Source organism: Corvus cornix, chromosome 10 (genome assembly GCF_000738735.6).
Source record: "Corvus cornix cornix isolate S_Up_H32 chromosome 10, ASM73873v5, whole genome shotgun sequence".
Taxonomy (NCBI): Eukaryota; Metazoa; Chordata; class Aves; order Passeriformes; family Corvidae; genus Corvus; species Corvus cornix.
In genome coordinates, this window is record NC_046340.1 from 18,970,061 (window position 1) to 18,985,891 (window position 15,831).

The window sequence follows — 15,831 nt, forward strand, 5'->3', positions numbered from 1 at the left end:
AGTGCTGGGCATTGGGGTGAGGGAGTGCTGGGCATTGGGGTGAGGCAGTGCTGGGCATTGGGGTGAGGGAGTGCTGGGCATTGGGGTGAGGGAGTGCTGGGCATTGGGGTCAGGGAGTGCTGGGCATTGGGGCTGGGAGTGCTGGGCATTGGGGTGAGGGAGTGCTGGGCATTGGGGTCGTGGTTTTTGGTCATTCGGGGCCGTGGTCTTTGGGGGCCATGGTCATTTGGGGTCCGTGGCCATTGGGGTCTGTGGCCTTTGGGGGCCGTGGCCTTTGGGGCCTGTGAGCATTGCGGCCGTGGCCTTGGGGGGGGCCATGGCCATTGGGGCCTGTGGCCATCGGGGTCGTGGCCATTGGGGCCGCTGCCGCCCCAGGGGATTTTCTGGGGTTTCTCAGTGCCGAGCCCCTCCCGGTGGCGGTGCCCGTGGGGAGTCCCTGATCCCATGCGTCCGTAAATCAGGGAATTTGAGGGTGAGTTTTTAAATTTTGAGTGTCCCTGTAGCTGTTCCCTGCAGCTCCACCCCTCTGCTCTGCCTGCAGGGACACTGCCCGTGTGTTTTGGGGACTCTGGGGGGTTTTCCTGTCCTTTAGTGCCAGCAGGGGACACTTCCCGTGTGTTTTGGGGACTCTGGGGGGTTTTCCTGCTCCAACCATCCTTTAGTGCCAGCTTCCCGTGTCCCTGTGGCCAAACCATGGAGAGGGCATTCCGTGCTCGCCGGGAATTTCCCAAGGCTCCGAGTCCCCAAACCCCCCTGACTCGTCCCTCACCCTAAAACCAGCGAGGGCTGGCACGGACCGAGGTTTCCCAGCTGTCCCTCCCCTCGCTGCCCAGCTGTGTCCTAATCCCGCAGTTCCGGGAGGGGCCTGCTGTGGGGGCAGCGCTGTTTTCCAGGGATATCTTTGGGATTGGGGTTGAAGGACAGTGTAGTGTGTGTGTGTGTTCTGGTGAGTACTGCAGGGTTTGGGATATCCCTACTGAGGAGATTTTGGCCTGAGCACGGGGTGTCAGGCCAGCAGCTCTCTCCAAAATGGGGGGGAACTGCTGAGGTTCCTAACAAAGCAACCTTTGGGTCTGTGAGTGTTCACACTCCGCTGAAATTCCCTCGGTGCCGCAGCTGCCGTCAGCGGCTCCTCCGGGAAAATGGATCCTGGGGAATTGCCCGCCCTGCGAGCCCTCAGCAGGTAGGCGAGGCGGTCAGAGCAGAGCTCACAGCTGGCACAGCTTTGGGGTTTCCCCCCTCATACCCCTGTGGCTGGGTGAGGTGAAGAAGCCTCCTCCGAGAGCGGCTGCCTGGCCACGAAGGAACGCTTAACGCTGGCCCGGCCCGAGCTTCCCACGGGTGAGAGCGGCCGGGAGTCCCTGGGAGGGAGGGTCAGCAGCAGGACTGGGAACTCCCTGCCCCGTGCCATGGGTGCCCCAGCCGTGCCGTGGGTGCCCCAGCCAATGCCATCGGTGCCCAGCCGTGCCCCAGCCGATGCCATGTCTCTAACTGTGTTTTGTGCCCCGCTGCTGTGTTTGTTGTGTGCGAGCTCTGTTGTTTCCTGCCGCTCTGTCACTGCGTTTCTGCTGCCCCTCCCTGCAGCCGGGTTTGTCAAGTCGCCCATGTCAGAAACTAAGCTCACGGGGGACGCCTTTGAACTGTACTGTGATGTGGTTGGGAACCCCACTCCAGAGATCCAGTGGTGGTATGCGGAAGTCAACCGCGCCGAGGCTTTCAAACAGCTGTGGGATGGCGCTCGGAAGCGCCGGGTCACCATAAACACTGCCTACGGGGCCAATGGGGTGAGTGTGCTGAGAGTAACCCGCCTTACCTTGGAAGACTCTGGGACTTACGAGTGCAGGGCCAGCAACGACCCCAGGAGGAATGACTTGAGGCAAAACCCCTCCATTACGTGGATTCGAGCCCAGGCTACTATAAGCGTCCTGCAGAGTGAGTCCGGCCCCCAGTAGTGGCACTGTAGTGTCTAGAGGCAGTCTGGTGACCCTGCCCCCGTGTCCCCACCGTGTGCCACCCTGTGCTGTGCCCACCCACCCCGCCCCGCGGGCTGCTCCTCGCCTGTAGTGCTGCCCCTGTGTGCCCTCGGTGTGTGTTCTCCGTAGGACCGCTCGGGAAAACCTCGGGATGTGTGGTAGAAAGGAGCCTGCTGGTGGATCTGTGTTTGTTCCCTCCTCCCCTTCGTTCTGTAGGAGGTTTCCAGCCTCCCTGGCTTCTCCACGAGTGCCTTTCTCTTTGATTTCTGGCTTCTTCCCAGCTCTAACCGTTTTATTTTGATTTCTTCTGTTCTCCTGGAGTTTCTGGGAATGCCTCCTCACCTGGTTTTGGTTACATATCTACTTCTGGATAAATCCTTCCCTTTCAGTTCCACGTGACCTTTCGTGTCTGGATTTTCCCATGAAGTCGTGGTGTTTCTTTCTCTTCCTGGCCAGCAGCACGTTCCTAAGGAGTTCTCTGATGCAGCAGCGCTGAGGTGGTGCAGCCATTCCCAGCCCAGCCCATGGAAGGAGGGGGGAACATCCTCCCCAGAGCTGAACCCACAGCCTGAGCTCAGTCACCCCATCCAGGGTGCAGCAGCAAAGCTCTGAGAGCAGAGTGCTTGGCCCAGAATGGCTTTTTGGTCGTGATGAGGCGTTCCTGCCTTCACTTTGCTCCTCGTCCCAGCTGGATTTGGGAATTAGTGTGGTCACATTGGGTGGAGAAGAGTTTAGGGCCAGATGTAGAGCTTGCGTTGGCCTGAGGAAATGGCTGATGAGCTACAGGTAGAGGGGGTTAAAGCTGCAGTGTGGAGGTACAGGAGAACAACTTCTGGGTGGCTTCTCAGTGTCCTCAGCTGACAGAAGAGCAGAGCAAAAGCGTGGGCTTGCTCTTGTGCTCTGTGCCTAAACAACCCTTTTGTGCCGCACTGGGTACAAAACCCCAACTCTGCATTGGATTATTTATTTGGGTACCTTGAAACCCCCCCCAAAGCTGTCCCCAAAGCCTGGTGCTGCTGTTGGCACTGCTGGATCAGAGACCTTCCCTCTGGGAACGGGAGCAGCGTTGGTGCGCGTGGGCAAACGGCCGGTGGCCCCGGTGGCACGGACAGACTGCGGTGCTGGAGCGGCCCCGGGTCCCCGAGCCGGACCTGCTCAGCCTCAGCCCCGCCCCTCGGCCCTCCCGTGTCCTTTGGGCTCCCAAAGGGCTGGAATGCTTGCATGGCCCCAGCAGCAAAGCCTCTCATCCTGGGAAGGGCGCTGTGCCCTGCACCCTGCCCACCCTGGCGTGGGACAGTCCCCGGTGCTGCCGAGGGACTCTGAGGGACAAAACCCTTCTGACGTGCAGAGCCAGGCTTTGGGACCAGCTGCTGGGATGATTTGTCCGTATGGGAAGGGGGTTTGCTTCCCTCCCTCCCTCCCTCCCTCGCCCTGAGCTGCTGCAGGGACTGCAGTCCAGCCTCTCCTCTCTCCGTGAACGCCGTTGGCTGCCCCTGCTGCTGGGAGCTGGGAGCTGTGTCCTGACCTGCTGCCAAGTGCCTTGTGCCGGGGTGACTCTGCTCCGGGGTGACTCTGCTCCAGGGTGACTCTGCTCCGGGGTGATTCTGCTCCGGGGCCCTGCTGGGACATGTGGATGGAAGCCCCGAGTGCCTTTCCCGTGCATGTGTGAGTGCCCAGAGAGCCGAGCCGCTCCTGCAGCCCGTGGGCATCAACCCTGCCTGGCCCTGCTGGGAGCAGAGGTTCCCCAGGTGTCCCTGTGAGTGGAGACTCTTACCTGAGCCTGCCCAGATGGCCTCAGCTGTTCCACCGGGGGCCTGGCTGGGAGATGGGAATTGTCGGGCTCAGCGGAGTTGGAATTTCCAGCTGGCGGCACCCACGTCACCCCACAGTGCCACAGAGCACAGGCTGCATGCCTGGCCTCTGCAGAGACCAACTTGCTGAGGGAAATCTGGCACCCAGGAGCCACCATCTGCCTTCCACCTCACTCCGGATTTGGAACCAGAATTGCACTTGCTGGGGGTTTTTTTAGGTGCTTTGCTTGGGTTTTGACTGTAAAAGCCGAGCTTACATAAAACGGGCGCTTTAAGTGATGTGTAGACAGTGATTTTCTAGGTGAGCATCCTTCCTCAGCTGCTGCTGTCGCACTGTTCCAGCTTGTCTCCTGGAATTAAATCAGGAGATCGAGCCATCAGTTTGCTTCTCTAATAACCAAATGCAGGTAAAGCTGGAAATGAGACTGCAGCTGCCTTCAGTTTTGCTTAAACTAAAACCGAAAAGGTTGCAGGTCAGCCGCTGAGTTACTATTTCAGACACACTCCAAAAATATTCCCAGAGCTCTCTTAGTGTTTCTGTGGGAATGCAGATGAGCTCTAGGAGGGTGGAAAAGCGCCCGGCTCAGGCCAGGAATGGTGCAGAACACGGGAATAACACAGCCCTTTTGGGCCCAAACAGTCCTTGAAAGGATAAAATGCCCCGTGGGGGAGAAACGAGGCAGAAACAGAGGCAAGAGCGTGGTAACACCAACAGCACCTGCAGCGTTCCTGTGGTTAAGGAATGATTTAAAGAGCTGGGGAAGGAGGAGTTTAAGAATGGCTATCCAGGGCTGGAATGCTCCAGCTTATCAGTGGGTGGATGTTTTTTCTCCCTGCCTCCCTGGGCAGTAATGTAAGGATGTGCCACGGGATACAGGGATGTTCCCTGTGTGGAAAGCTGGGATGGTTCTGACACGATTGGTATTTTCCATCCTGTCGCTGTGTTTCATAACCTGCGTTCCAGAGACTCCGTGGATCATAGATTTATATCCCAAATTGTTTCCACAAGGCACGCCAGAGCTCCTGGGATGGAAACTCCCTGCATGACTTGCAGGAATCAGGGAGGTGTTTGCTGCTTCCTCGGCCCCCTGCGTCCAGAGGGGTGGGAGAAGGGAGCAGCTGGAGCTGCCGCCTCTGGAATTCCCATCCCAGGCAGGGGACACAGCAGCTGGGCCTGCTGGGGTGGCCTGCAGTCCAGGCTGACACTAAACACAGGTTTTTTGGAAGGCTAACAGCAAGAATTGTGAACTTTTCAAACTCTGCCATCCTGCGTGAGGGGGTTTTTCAGAGAACGCTCCGAAGCCGGTGGGAGGCTCGGGCCCTGCGGCAGAAAGGTCTTTTTGCCAAGTTTGGGGAGCGGCTCCCGTGCCCGTGCTGGCAATGGCCCAGCTGTGAGTGCTGGAGAGCAGCAGGGGCCTGCAGGAGCTGGGGCCAGCAGGGCTCTCAGCCGGCAGCCCAGTGCCCGCAGCCATTCCAGCAGCACAGTGCCCGCAGCCATTCCAGCAGCCCAGTGCCCGCAGCCATTCCAGCAGCCCAGTGCCCGCAGTGCTTCCAGCAGCCCAGTGCCCGCAGCCATTCCAGCAGCCCAGTGCCCACAGCGATTCCAGCAGCCCAGTGCCCGCAGCCATTCCAGCAGCCCAGTGCCCGCAGCCATTCCAGCAGCCCAGTGCCCACAGTGATTCCAGCAGCCCAGTGCCCACAGTGCTTCCAGCAGCCCAGTGCCCACAGCCATTCCAGCAGCCCAGTGCCCACAGCGATTCCAGCAGCCCAGTGCCCGCAGCCATTCCAGCAGCCCAGTGCCCGCAGCCATTCCAGCAGCCCAGTGCCCACAGTGATTCCAGCAGCCCAGTGCCCACAGTGCTTCCAGCAGCCCAGTGCCCGCAGCGATTCCAGCAGCCCAGTGCCCGCAAGTGCTTCCAGCAGCCCAGTGCCCGCAGCCATTCCAGCAGCCCAGTGCCCACAGTGATTCCAGCAGCCCAGTGCCCACAGTGATTCCAGCAGCCCAGTGCCCGCAGCCATTCCAGCAGCCCAGTGCCCACAGCCATTCCAGCAGCCCAGTGCCCACAGTGATTCCAGCAGCCCAGTGCCCGCAGCCATTCCAGCAGCCCAGTGCCCACAGTGATTCCAGCAGCCCAGTGCCCACAGTGATTCCAGCAGCCCAGTGCCCGCAGCCATTCCAGCAGCCCAGTGCCCACAGTGATTCCAGCAGCACAGTGCCCGCAGCCATTCCAGCAGCCCAGTGCCCACAGTGGATTCCAGCAGCCCAGTGCCCACAGTGATTCCAGCAGCCCAGTGCCCGCAGCCATTCCAGCAGCCCAGTGCCCGCAGCCATTCCAGCAGCCCAGTGCCCACAGCCATTCCAGCAGCCCAGTGCCCACAGTGATTCCAGCAGCCCAGTGCCCGCAGCCATTCCAGCAGCCCAGTGCCCGCAGTGCTTCCAGCAGCCCAGTGCCCGCAGCCATTCCAGCAGCCCAGTGCCCGCAGTGCTTCCAGCAGCCCAGTGCCCGCAGCCATTCCAGCAGCCCAGTGCCCGCAGTGCTTCCAGCAGCCCAGTGCCCGCAGCCATTCCAGCAGCCCAGTGCCCACAGTGCTTCCAGCAGCCCAGTGCCCGCAGTGATTCCAGCAGCCCAGTGCCCGCAGCCATTCCAGCAGCCCAGTGCCCGCAGTGATTCCAGCAGCCCAGTGCCCACAGCGATTCCAGCAGCCCAGTGCCCGCAGCCATTCCAGCAGCCCCAGTGCCCGCAGCGATTCCAGCAGCCCAGTGCCCGCAGCCATTCCAGCAGCACAGTGCCCACAGCGATTCCAGCAGCCCAGTGCCCACAGTGATTCCAGCAGCCCAGTGCCCACAGCGATTCCAGCAGCCCAGTGCCCACAGCGATTCCAGCAGCCCAGTGCCCGCAGTGCTTCCAGCAGCACAGTGCCCACAGCCATTCCAGCAGCCCAGTGCCCGCAGCGATTCCAGCAGCCCAGTGCCCACAGCGATTCCAGCAGCCCAGTGCCCACAGCCATTCCAGCAGCCAGTGCCCACAGCGATTCCAGCAGCCCAGTGCCCACAGCCATTCCAGTGCCCGCAGCCATTCCAGCAGCCCAGTGCCCACAGTGATTCCAGGGTGAACTCGGTGCTGCCAGGCGAAGCTGTGCACTGGAAGGGCCCCGAAGCAGGCGGCGAAGGGCAGAGCTCCCGGGCTCTGCTCACACAGCACCGAGGCTGTTTTGTTCTTTGTGTTTGTGCTCGAGGCTCCTTTGGAAACGAAGCAGCTGCAGCTCTGCCTGTGCCCTGCTGCGGGTCCTTCCATTGCACTGGCAGGCTCTGGGCGCTGCCCTCGCCCGTCCTCCCGCAGCTCCTGCCTTCCCTGCGCTGCTGTTCCCCTTTGGGATCTCCTGGGTGCACTTCAGCAGACATCAGCCTTTGGGCAGGGGGCACATCCAGAGTGTCACTGAGGAGCTTATATTTGAGGGCTGCTTGTATAAAAATGGGTTTGTTTGCAACCTCAAGGTGAAGAATGAAGTGCCAGCCAGCCAGAAGCTTCTGGAGGAGTAACTGAGGTCTCCCACACAGGACTTCCAAAGCCCCAGGACTTCGCTGTGGGGGACACAAAGTGGTGCCAGGAGCTGCTGGTGTCACCTGGACGTCCGTGGTGCTGGGAGCCCTCCAGTAAACCATTACCCAATTCTCTGTTTGCAGCCGGGAGCGGCGGCCCCGCGCGTTGCCGCGGGCAGTGCTGAGCTGTGTGGTTGGTTGTGCTTTGTGGCTGTGTCCCACCCGCCGCGGTGCCGTGCCCTTCCCCGTGTAGTGCCCTCCCTCCCGCTCCCCGTGCCACCGTAGAGTAGCGGCCGCTGTGCCCGGGGCCGGCTGCTATGGGCGCTCCTGTGTTGCAGAGCCGCGGATCAACGCCAGCGAGGACGTGGTGCTGCACGTGGCCGGCGTGGCTGTCACGCTGCAGTGCAACCTCACCAGCAGCCCCAGCCCCCTGGCCGCCAGCTACTGGGTGAAGAACGGCGAGGAGATCCCGGGCACCAGGAAACCCTCCAACACCACCGAGTACAAGTGAGTGAGTGCCTGGCACCATGCGGGGCACAGGGGGAACACACACGGGGTTCCCACAGCCAGGGCGGGGTGCGGGGTGGCTCGGGTGCGTTGGGATCTGTGGCTGACACTCCATGAATCCCGAGCTTTGCAGGCTGAGCTCCAGAGCTCTGCTCCGGGCTTCCCACGGGGTGTGGGTAAGGCACACACAGCGTGGTTTGCTTCTCCGGGAATGGGTGGGTTGGATGCTGGCCGGCTCTCCTTCGGGATGGATGCATCGGGGCTGGAATAGGAATGGGCTGGGTCAGGCCTGCCCTGGGGACAGGGAGGATGTGTTCCCTGAGGTGTTGCTGGGGGATGATCCCAGGCCTTGGCTGGGGTTGGTGGGATCAGGTGAAGCTCCCTCGGAGTCTGTTCCCTCTGTGGTTTCCTTGCCCTGTTTTTATTTTCCATCCATTTTTTCCCCTTGGTGGACAGCAAATCCAGCTTCCAGTTCCACCTTAAGCTGAAGAGCACTTCAGGGACATTTTAACCCCTGCTGGCAACTTGGTCCCAGCTATTTTCTGTCTCTACGGTGGCCCTTTCCCCCCTAATTCACTGACGCAGGATTAGGGAATGTCCCAGGTTTTCGTGGCCTTAGCAAAGCAGCCTCTCATCCCCAGCATTGTGGAAGTTGGGTTTGGTTCTGATCAAGATTTGTTCGAGTTTGTCCTTTTGTTTTCCCCTTTAACTCGCTCTGAATTACCTGTTTAATTTCACAATGAAAGAATGAGCCTCAGTCCCTTCCCTGATTACCTCCTGTCCCTTCCTCAGTGCCGTGTCCAGCACTGGGCCTGAGCTTTAGGGGCTCCTCTTCCTTAACGAGCAATTAACAGGATGGGAGTGGTGGTCAGGCTTAGTGCAAGTGCCACTCCATGACCACCCGGGAAGGCTTGCTGACTCCTCTGGCACCTCTTCCAAACCAGCCTGGGGTTTTCCTTCCAAATTCCTCTGTAAAGGAAGGTTTAGGCTTGGCTTCAGCTTCAAGTGCTGCAGGAGGAAGGAGTGAAGTGGGAGACCAGGACAGTCCCCTTGTCCCAGGGAATGGGGGCACTGTGGGAGCTGCCAGCAGTCAATCCAGGGACAGCTGGAGGAATCCCAGATTTCCATTTGCAGAGTGGATCCTGACTTTGTGAGTGCTCCTAGGCTGCTCTCCCTGGCGTTTGGTTTTGCATTGGATCTGGTCCTTAGCTGTGCTTTGGGTACAGTTTAAATCCAGAATTCCAGGTTTTCTCGGTGAGGACTCAGGCAAGCAGCATCCCATAGCTGTGATTAACAGAGGCTATTTACCTCCCCCATTTGTTGGTATTTTATATTGGCTTCTCTTTTGTATTCTATTTATTTGCCTCCAAGCCCCAGGTTCCTGTTTTTTCAGTGACTTTGTTTGGCTGTGAGATGTTTTTGGTGCTTGGACTTCAGAGTTGGGTACTTTTATCATCCACAAAGTTCCAGAATTTAGAGGTTAAACTGCTTCCCTTAAAAATGCTGCCTCTTCCAGCACAGGCAATGGAATGAATGTCTCCTGATCCTCACCAGCCTCGGGGCGGCTGCTCCTGGCTGGAGGGAGCTGCTGCCTGGCTGGAAGACCTTGAGCTGTGTTGGTTTGCAGCTCCTGAATGATTGATGGTAACCGGAGCCCCGTGCCACCGCTGGGCACGGCAGCCTGGGGAGGATCAAACAATTCCATCTTGGCCTTCCTTTCCTCACTTCTGAGCATTGCCTGCAGTGGTCAAAGTGTGGCTCTTGAGCTGTGATGCCCTTGGAAAGCCGCTTGTCTGAAATTCATTAGCTTTGTAACTCGGGGCTGCGGTGAGTCAGTGCTGTCAGCACTCGGGCTCTTTCCGTGTGTCCGAGCAGTTTCTGTGTGTGATTAACTGCTTTTATTGCAGGGCTGGTGTTCAGCTGCAGGGGCCGTTTGCTTGATTAAAAAGAATGAATAAAAAAGGACGCCAGGGGCCTTTTGGGGGAGGGAAGTGTTGCTCGGTGTGTGCTGGGAGGAGGTGGGCCCGCCCGGTTACACGGTGCAATTAACGGGTGTTAATTGAGGCCACAGGGCGAGAGTGGGGTGTGAGGCAGCTCTGCTGTGTCTGTCCTGCTGCAGGATCCCGAAGGCCCGAGCAGAGGAGTCGGGGGAGTACCTGTGTGTGTTCGTGTTCTCCAGCTCTCCCGTCGCCAACGCCACCATCGAAGTGAGAGGTACGGCTGCAGTCGGGATCGTCCCTCCCCCGTTCCTGGAAATGCCATCCCCTGCCTCCAGCAGCTCCCTGGTGGCCCCACAGAAGGGGAAAGGCCTCCTCATCATACAGAGCCAGGCCTGGGTTAAGAACTATAACTAATAATTAATTATGGGATATAATAACTCCGATTCCAAGGGAAAGCCTCGCACGCATTCAGGGAAAGGCCTCACAGAGGTGGGAGCACAGGCACGGCATTTGTGGACACCAGAACACCTCTGTGGGTCAGGCACCTCCTGGCATCTTCGGGAGCCTGAAATTCGGGATGAAAGCTGCAGAACGGGCAGGGTTTGCCCCAGGTGTTGCTGCAGGTGAACACAGAGCGGTGCTGGTGCCGCGATGGGAGCGCGGGGCTGTGGGCAGGGCTGGCTCCGGGGATTCGTGGTGCCTGGGCAGGCCCTGGGATCCAGGTGGGAGAATCCATCAGCCCGTGGGAAATGGAATTCCAACACGCTGTGCCTCTGAGGAGCTTGGCTGGGTGTTCAGGGCACACAGGTGGGGGGGTTTAGTTTTCCTTCTTTTCCTTTTCTTGGGGATTTTTTCTTGCATTCCGCTCTTTTGCTGTAATTGCTAAATCTCCTCGTGTTATCCTAATGGGAACGTTAAGTTCTCGCTGCCTCCTCTGGGCTGCTTTAGGTGACAAACCGCTCCTAGAGAGGGGAAATGTAACTCTGGCACTGGAGCAAGGTGTCTGCCAGCTCTGATCGTCTCTGCAGGGCCCTTTGGGAGTGTTTGCCTCGGGGCTGGGCTGCTGCTCTGCCAGCCAGGGCCACCAGGAGAGCTTGGCAGGGAGGTGGCAGTTCACTGGGGGGGAAGAGAAGCCAGTGCTTGTGATGGCAGCGCAGTAAGGGCCGATCCTACTCCCTTCCCACGGGGAATTTACACCTAAATACTCCTCAGATGCTTTCCTGGGAAGCTGGGGCTGAGGAGCCGGGGCTGCACTGGGGGCAGCTGGGAGGGACAGAGGCCCTGTTGGGCTGCCCGTGCAGATCTGTAATTGAATGCTGACCTGCATGGGCCGTGCTGGTGCTCAGGCAATTACACACAGATTTAATTGCTGCTTGTAATTACGGTGCAGCTCTCACTGCTGATGCACGGGGAGAGGAGGGTGCTGAATCCCAGAGTGCTCGTGCTCCAAAAATAGGGATTTTCTGACAGCTCGTGAACAGCTTCCCTGGAGCCCGTGGCAGAGGCAGCCCGGGGCATGCAGGGCCACCTCTCTGCCCCTGAGTGTCCCTGCACGTGGCAGGGGTGGCATTGGGTGGGCTTTAAGGTCCCTTCACCCAAACCACCCTGGGATTGTTAAAAGTGGGCAAAAAACCCCACAGGGCAGTGATGTACCAGCAGCCGGGAGTGGCAGGCAGTGTTGGTGCCTTTCCTGGGAATGCCGAGGCTGGCTTCCCTCACCCCGCTGCTGCTGCTGGAGCATCTGGGGGGGCTCTGCTCCTGCTCAGGCTCCGAGCTCTGGGGGTGCTGTGTGAGGGCACCTCGGAGCTGCAAACCAGTGAGCAAACACGGGATTTAGGGAAGCTGTGCCCTGGAGCAGGGATCTTGTGCCCCCTTTTCCTTGGCGCTGGAGCAGGCTGGGGTGTCCAGGTGGTGATTCTGGTGGGAGTAGAGGGGCTGGAACTGCCAGGCCTGGCCAGGGTGCCCCCTCCTCCCCCCCGAAGGGGAGTTTTGATTGCTGCATTTCCACCTGTGGGAATCCCTGCAGTGCTGGTGTTGGGAGCTTGGAGCTCTGGAGGCCTGAGGATGAAAGGAACCACAAAGGACGAAATGCAGCCTGGAGAACTCTGCAGAGCTCCTGCTCTGACCGGGATCTTGGGAGAAGGGGAGAGGAAACAGGTGCTGGAAAGACCTTCTGAATTCCCCTTCCTGGGAGGCCTTTCTGCCCTTGCCTCATCAAGGGATTCTTGCAGCTCCCTCTGCACGTTCCTGTTCCATCCTCCCCAGTGATTCCTGGGGAAGAGCCTGCTCCTTGACTCCTGGCTGTCTCAAGAAACCTCTGCTGCAGCCTCACTCCTCCCTACCAGAAATGAATTAAATTGGACACTCTTTGAGCCCAGCTGCATCTTGGAGTGATCCAAGAAAATCCTCTCCTATTCCCCATTCTCCCGATGCCTTCGGTGTCTTCAGGCTCCAGAGGGAGACAGGGACTGGAATCACAGCCAGAAAAAGAAACCTTCCAGAGCCCCTGTTCAGGTCACCCCTAAGACATCCCAGTTTTCAGTGCAGGAATATTTTTAGGTGCTTCTGCCCTTGCTTTGATTTTGTCTCTTAATGGGAAAGTGGAAGGTAACCAGGCCATGGTTTGGAGGTGTTACACATTTAAATTCACCTCTGCTTTTCAGTAGTAAAGAGCTTAGAAGGGCTGAAGGCCTCCTGTGTATCAGGAAATGACACTGAGTGCCCCTTAACAAGGGAAAAAACCCTCTTTTCGTGGCTGTGTAAACCCCAAACCACTCAGAAAGCTGCTGCTGGGAACTGGGAGCACTGGGAGCCCTGTGGTCACCCTGCCCCAAACCCCCTTTCTCCTGTGATTTGGTTTAAAGCTATCAAAATGCTGTTTCTTAGCATTCTTCTCATGTCAGGCATGCCTGAACATCTATTTATTCTGCATTTTGTCTGGTAGCAGTTAATTTAAATTAGCCCTGCCTCCTTTTGCTCTTTGTGAGCTGTGTCCAGCCCGCTGGAGGATTTTTCCTGTTCCACGTGCAGGAGTTCAGGCCTCCCTTTGCCAGGGGCGTTCTGCTGGTGCCAGCCATGCAGCAGGGCTGAGCAGAGAGGGGCTTCTGCTGCCTGCGAGCTGAAATCCAAACCCTTCCCAACAAAACCTGCCTCACCCCGGGCTTTGGCTGTCACTGGAGCACAGGGAACAATCCTGGCTTGAAAAGCTTCCGGGGCAAAAGCCCCTAGAGCCGGGACTGCAGGGATTTGGGGACAGCAGGACGTGGTTTCCCAGTGGTTTGGAGAGAAAATGCGGGATTGGTGTCTGGGTGGGCAGCACTGCCCTGGAACACCAGTACTGCACAGAGCTCCCCGGGGGCTCCAGGAATAGCCCTGTCCCAGCAGAGCCCGGGGGGAGCAGAGGTATTTGGGGCACTGCTGCTGTGCTGGGATCAGCCTGGGATCTGGGATCGCCCCTGGGATCTGGCCTCTCCTTCCAGCAATGTCACGGCGTCCTGCCCGCAGGAGAGCTCTGCCTCGCCCTGGGGTGGGAGTGGAGGTGTCCCAGAACGTGTTCCCTCTTCCCTTCCTTTTCCCTGCCCTGCCAGCAGCCTGGCACAAACTGGGCCAGCTGGGAGTGCTGTCCCTGTTTCCAGGCTCGGCTCAGGCCCTGGAAGCCAGCCCGTGGCTGAATCCCAGTGCTGCTTCTCCTCATGGGGGATATTCCCAGTTCGCGGTCCCCTCTGGCATTCCAGCAGCGCCAGGGCTGGGATTGTTTCCCTGTCACCGCTGGGCTCTTGTGTCCGTAGGCTGGAGGAGATCCCTCCTTGGCGTCCTCCAGGAAGCAAAAGCCACAGGAAGCTCTGGGCTCACCAGCTCCTGCTTTAAGAACATGCCAAGCCCAGCAGGGAAGTGGTGGCACCTTCCAGTAGGTCCCGAGACAAAATCCCCCTCTTGAGCCATCGCTCTTTGGAATAAACGTCACTTTCCTCTCTGAGCAGGGGACAGGGGTTGGAAGGACATGGGATCCCGGAGCAGCAGAGCACACCCAGCCCCAGAGCTGATTTATTTCCTGCTTGAAGACCTGCAGCCCAAAATCTCCCCTTGCTCCAGTGCAGGCACTGGGAGTGCAGGATCACCCACTCCTGGTGGGTGGGGAATGTTCTTCCCAGCTTCCTTCAGCTCCTGGCAGCTCCTTTTTGTACGAGACCGGGGGATTGCTAGGACCTGCTGCCTTCATTCAGTTCAGGTTTTAGAGTATTTTTGTGTCTGATGTGGAAGGATGCATTCTTACAGAAACCCCTGGGTTTGTTCTCGGCCTGTTGTTACCTGTCACGGTTATGGTTGGCAGCATCTTGTAATTCATGAGTTGGATCTGGCTGAGCTGCATCCTTTAGTCAGGACTCCTGCAAAGCCCAGGGCTGTGCTGGGAATGCTGTTGGAATTTCCATGGGCACTTGGGCCTGTCCTGGTGTGCCTTTCCAGCAGGAGCCGGAGCCGTGGATTTTCTGTGGCTCAGAAGCTCATTTTGGTAATGTTGTTACTGTCCAGAGAGAATATGAGGCACGGGATGCTTCCTGCAGTAAAAGCCCTTTGAAATAGGACAGTGTGAAGCACTTCAGCTTGCCAAGGATTTTCCCGAAGATTTGTGCTGTGATTTTGGGAAGAGCAGGCTCAGCTGCTGGCTGGTGGCAGGAGAGGTTTTGTTCCCTTTGAGCAGAGCTGTGAAATTCCTTTCATTATCTCGGCTTACAGCTGGAATCGCTGCTCTCTGTATCTGCGTGCAGGGAATTTGCTGGTGGTGCAGGGGAGTCTTCTGCAGGAAATTCCAGTTTCCTGGAGCAGCCGGGCTGGCCTTTGATGGATTAACAGCTCAGAGCTGCCATCACACAGCGAGCCACGTGTGCCGTAATTAGGAGCTGGAGCTTTAAAGGTGGGCCCGGCAGCCAGGGCCATCTGCTGGGCCAGGGGTGAGCCCAGGCAGTGCCCTGAGCCAGCCTGAGCTCGGGGAGGGTTTAGGGCAGCTCCGAGGGACACACAGACAGACACACACAACACACAGACACAGGGGCACAGGGTTTGGGGCTGTGCTGAGGGACACAGACAGACACACAGACACAGGGGCACAGGGTTTGGGGCAGCTCTGAGGGACACACAGACACAGGGGCACAGGGTTTGGGGCAGCTCTGAGGGACACAGACAGACACACAGACACAGGGGCACAGGGTTTGGGGCTGTGCTGAGGGACACAGACAGACACACAGACACAGGAGCACAGGGTTTGGGGCTGTGCTGAGGGACACAGACAGACACACAGACACAGGAGCACAGGGTTTGGGGCTGTGCTGAGGGACACAGACAGACACACAGACACAGGAGCACAGGGTTTGGGGCTGTGCTGAGGGACACAGACAGACACACAGACACAGGAGCACAGGGTTTGGGGCTGTGCTGAGGGACACAGACAGACACACAGACACAGGGGCACAGGGTTTGGGGCTGTGCTGAGGGACACAGACAGACACACAGACACAGGGGCACAGGGTTTGGGGCTGTGCTGAGGGACACAGACAGACACACAGACACAGGGGCACAGGGTTTGGGGCTGTGCTGAGGGACACAGACAGACACACAGACACAGGGGCACAGGGTTTGGGGCAGCTCTGAGGGACACAGACAGACACACAGACACAGGGGCACAGGGTTTGGGGCTGTGCTGAGGGACACAGACAGACACACAGACACAGGAGCACAGGGTTTGGGGCTGTGCTGAGGGACACAGACAGACACACAGACACAGGAGCACAGGGTTTGGGGCTGTGCTGAGGGACACAGACAGACACACAGACACAGGGGCACAGGGTTTGGGGCAGCTCTGAGGGACACAGACAGACACACAGACACAGGAGCACAGGGTTTGGGGCTGTGCTGAGGGACACAGACAGACACACAGACACAGGGGCACAGGGTTTGGGGCTGTGCTGAGGGACACAGACAGACACACAGACACAGGGGCACAGGGTTTGGGGCAGCTCTGAGGGACACACCCAAGCACAGTTCTCCTTCTGTAACTTCCCCTC

General features: G+C 58.6%; 1 protein-coding gene across 1 annotated transcript in view; it reads left to right on the forward strand.

Moving 5' to 3' along the window:
- NPTN (neuroplastin) overlaps nt 1-15,831 on the forward strand; it is a 44,121-nt gene that overhangs the window by 17,399 nt on the left and 10,891 nt on the right. Inside the window, exons 4-6 of the mRNA XM_039557815.1 lie at nt 1,585-1,932; nt 7,664-7,832; nt 9,952-10,046. Coding sequence (XP_039413749.1) covers nt 1,585-1,932; nt 7,664-7,832; nt 9,952-10,046 — 612 coding nt within the window. The remainder of the gene's footprint in view (nt 1-1,584; nt 1,933-7,663; nt 7,833-9,951; nt 10,047-15,831) is intronic.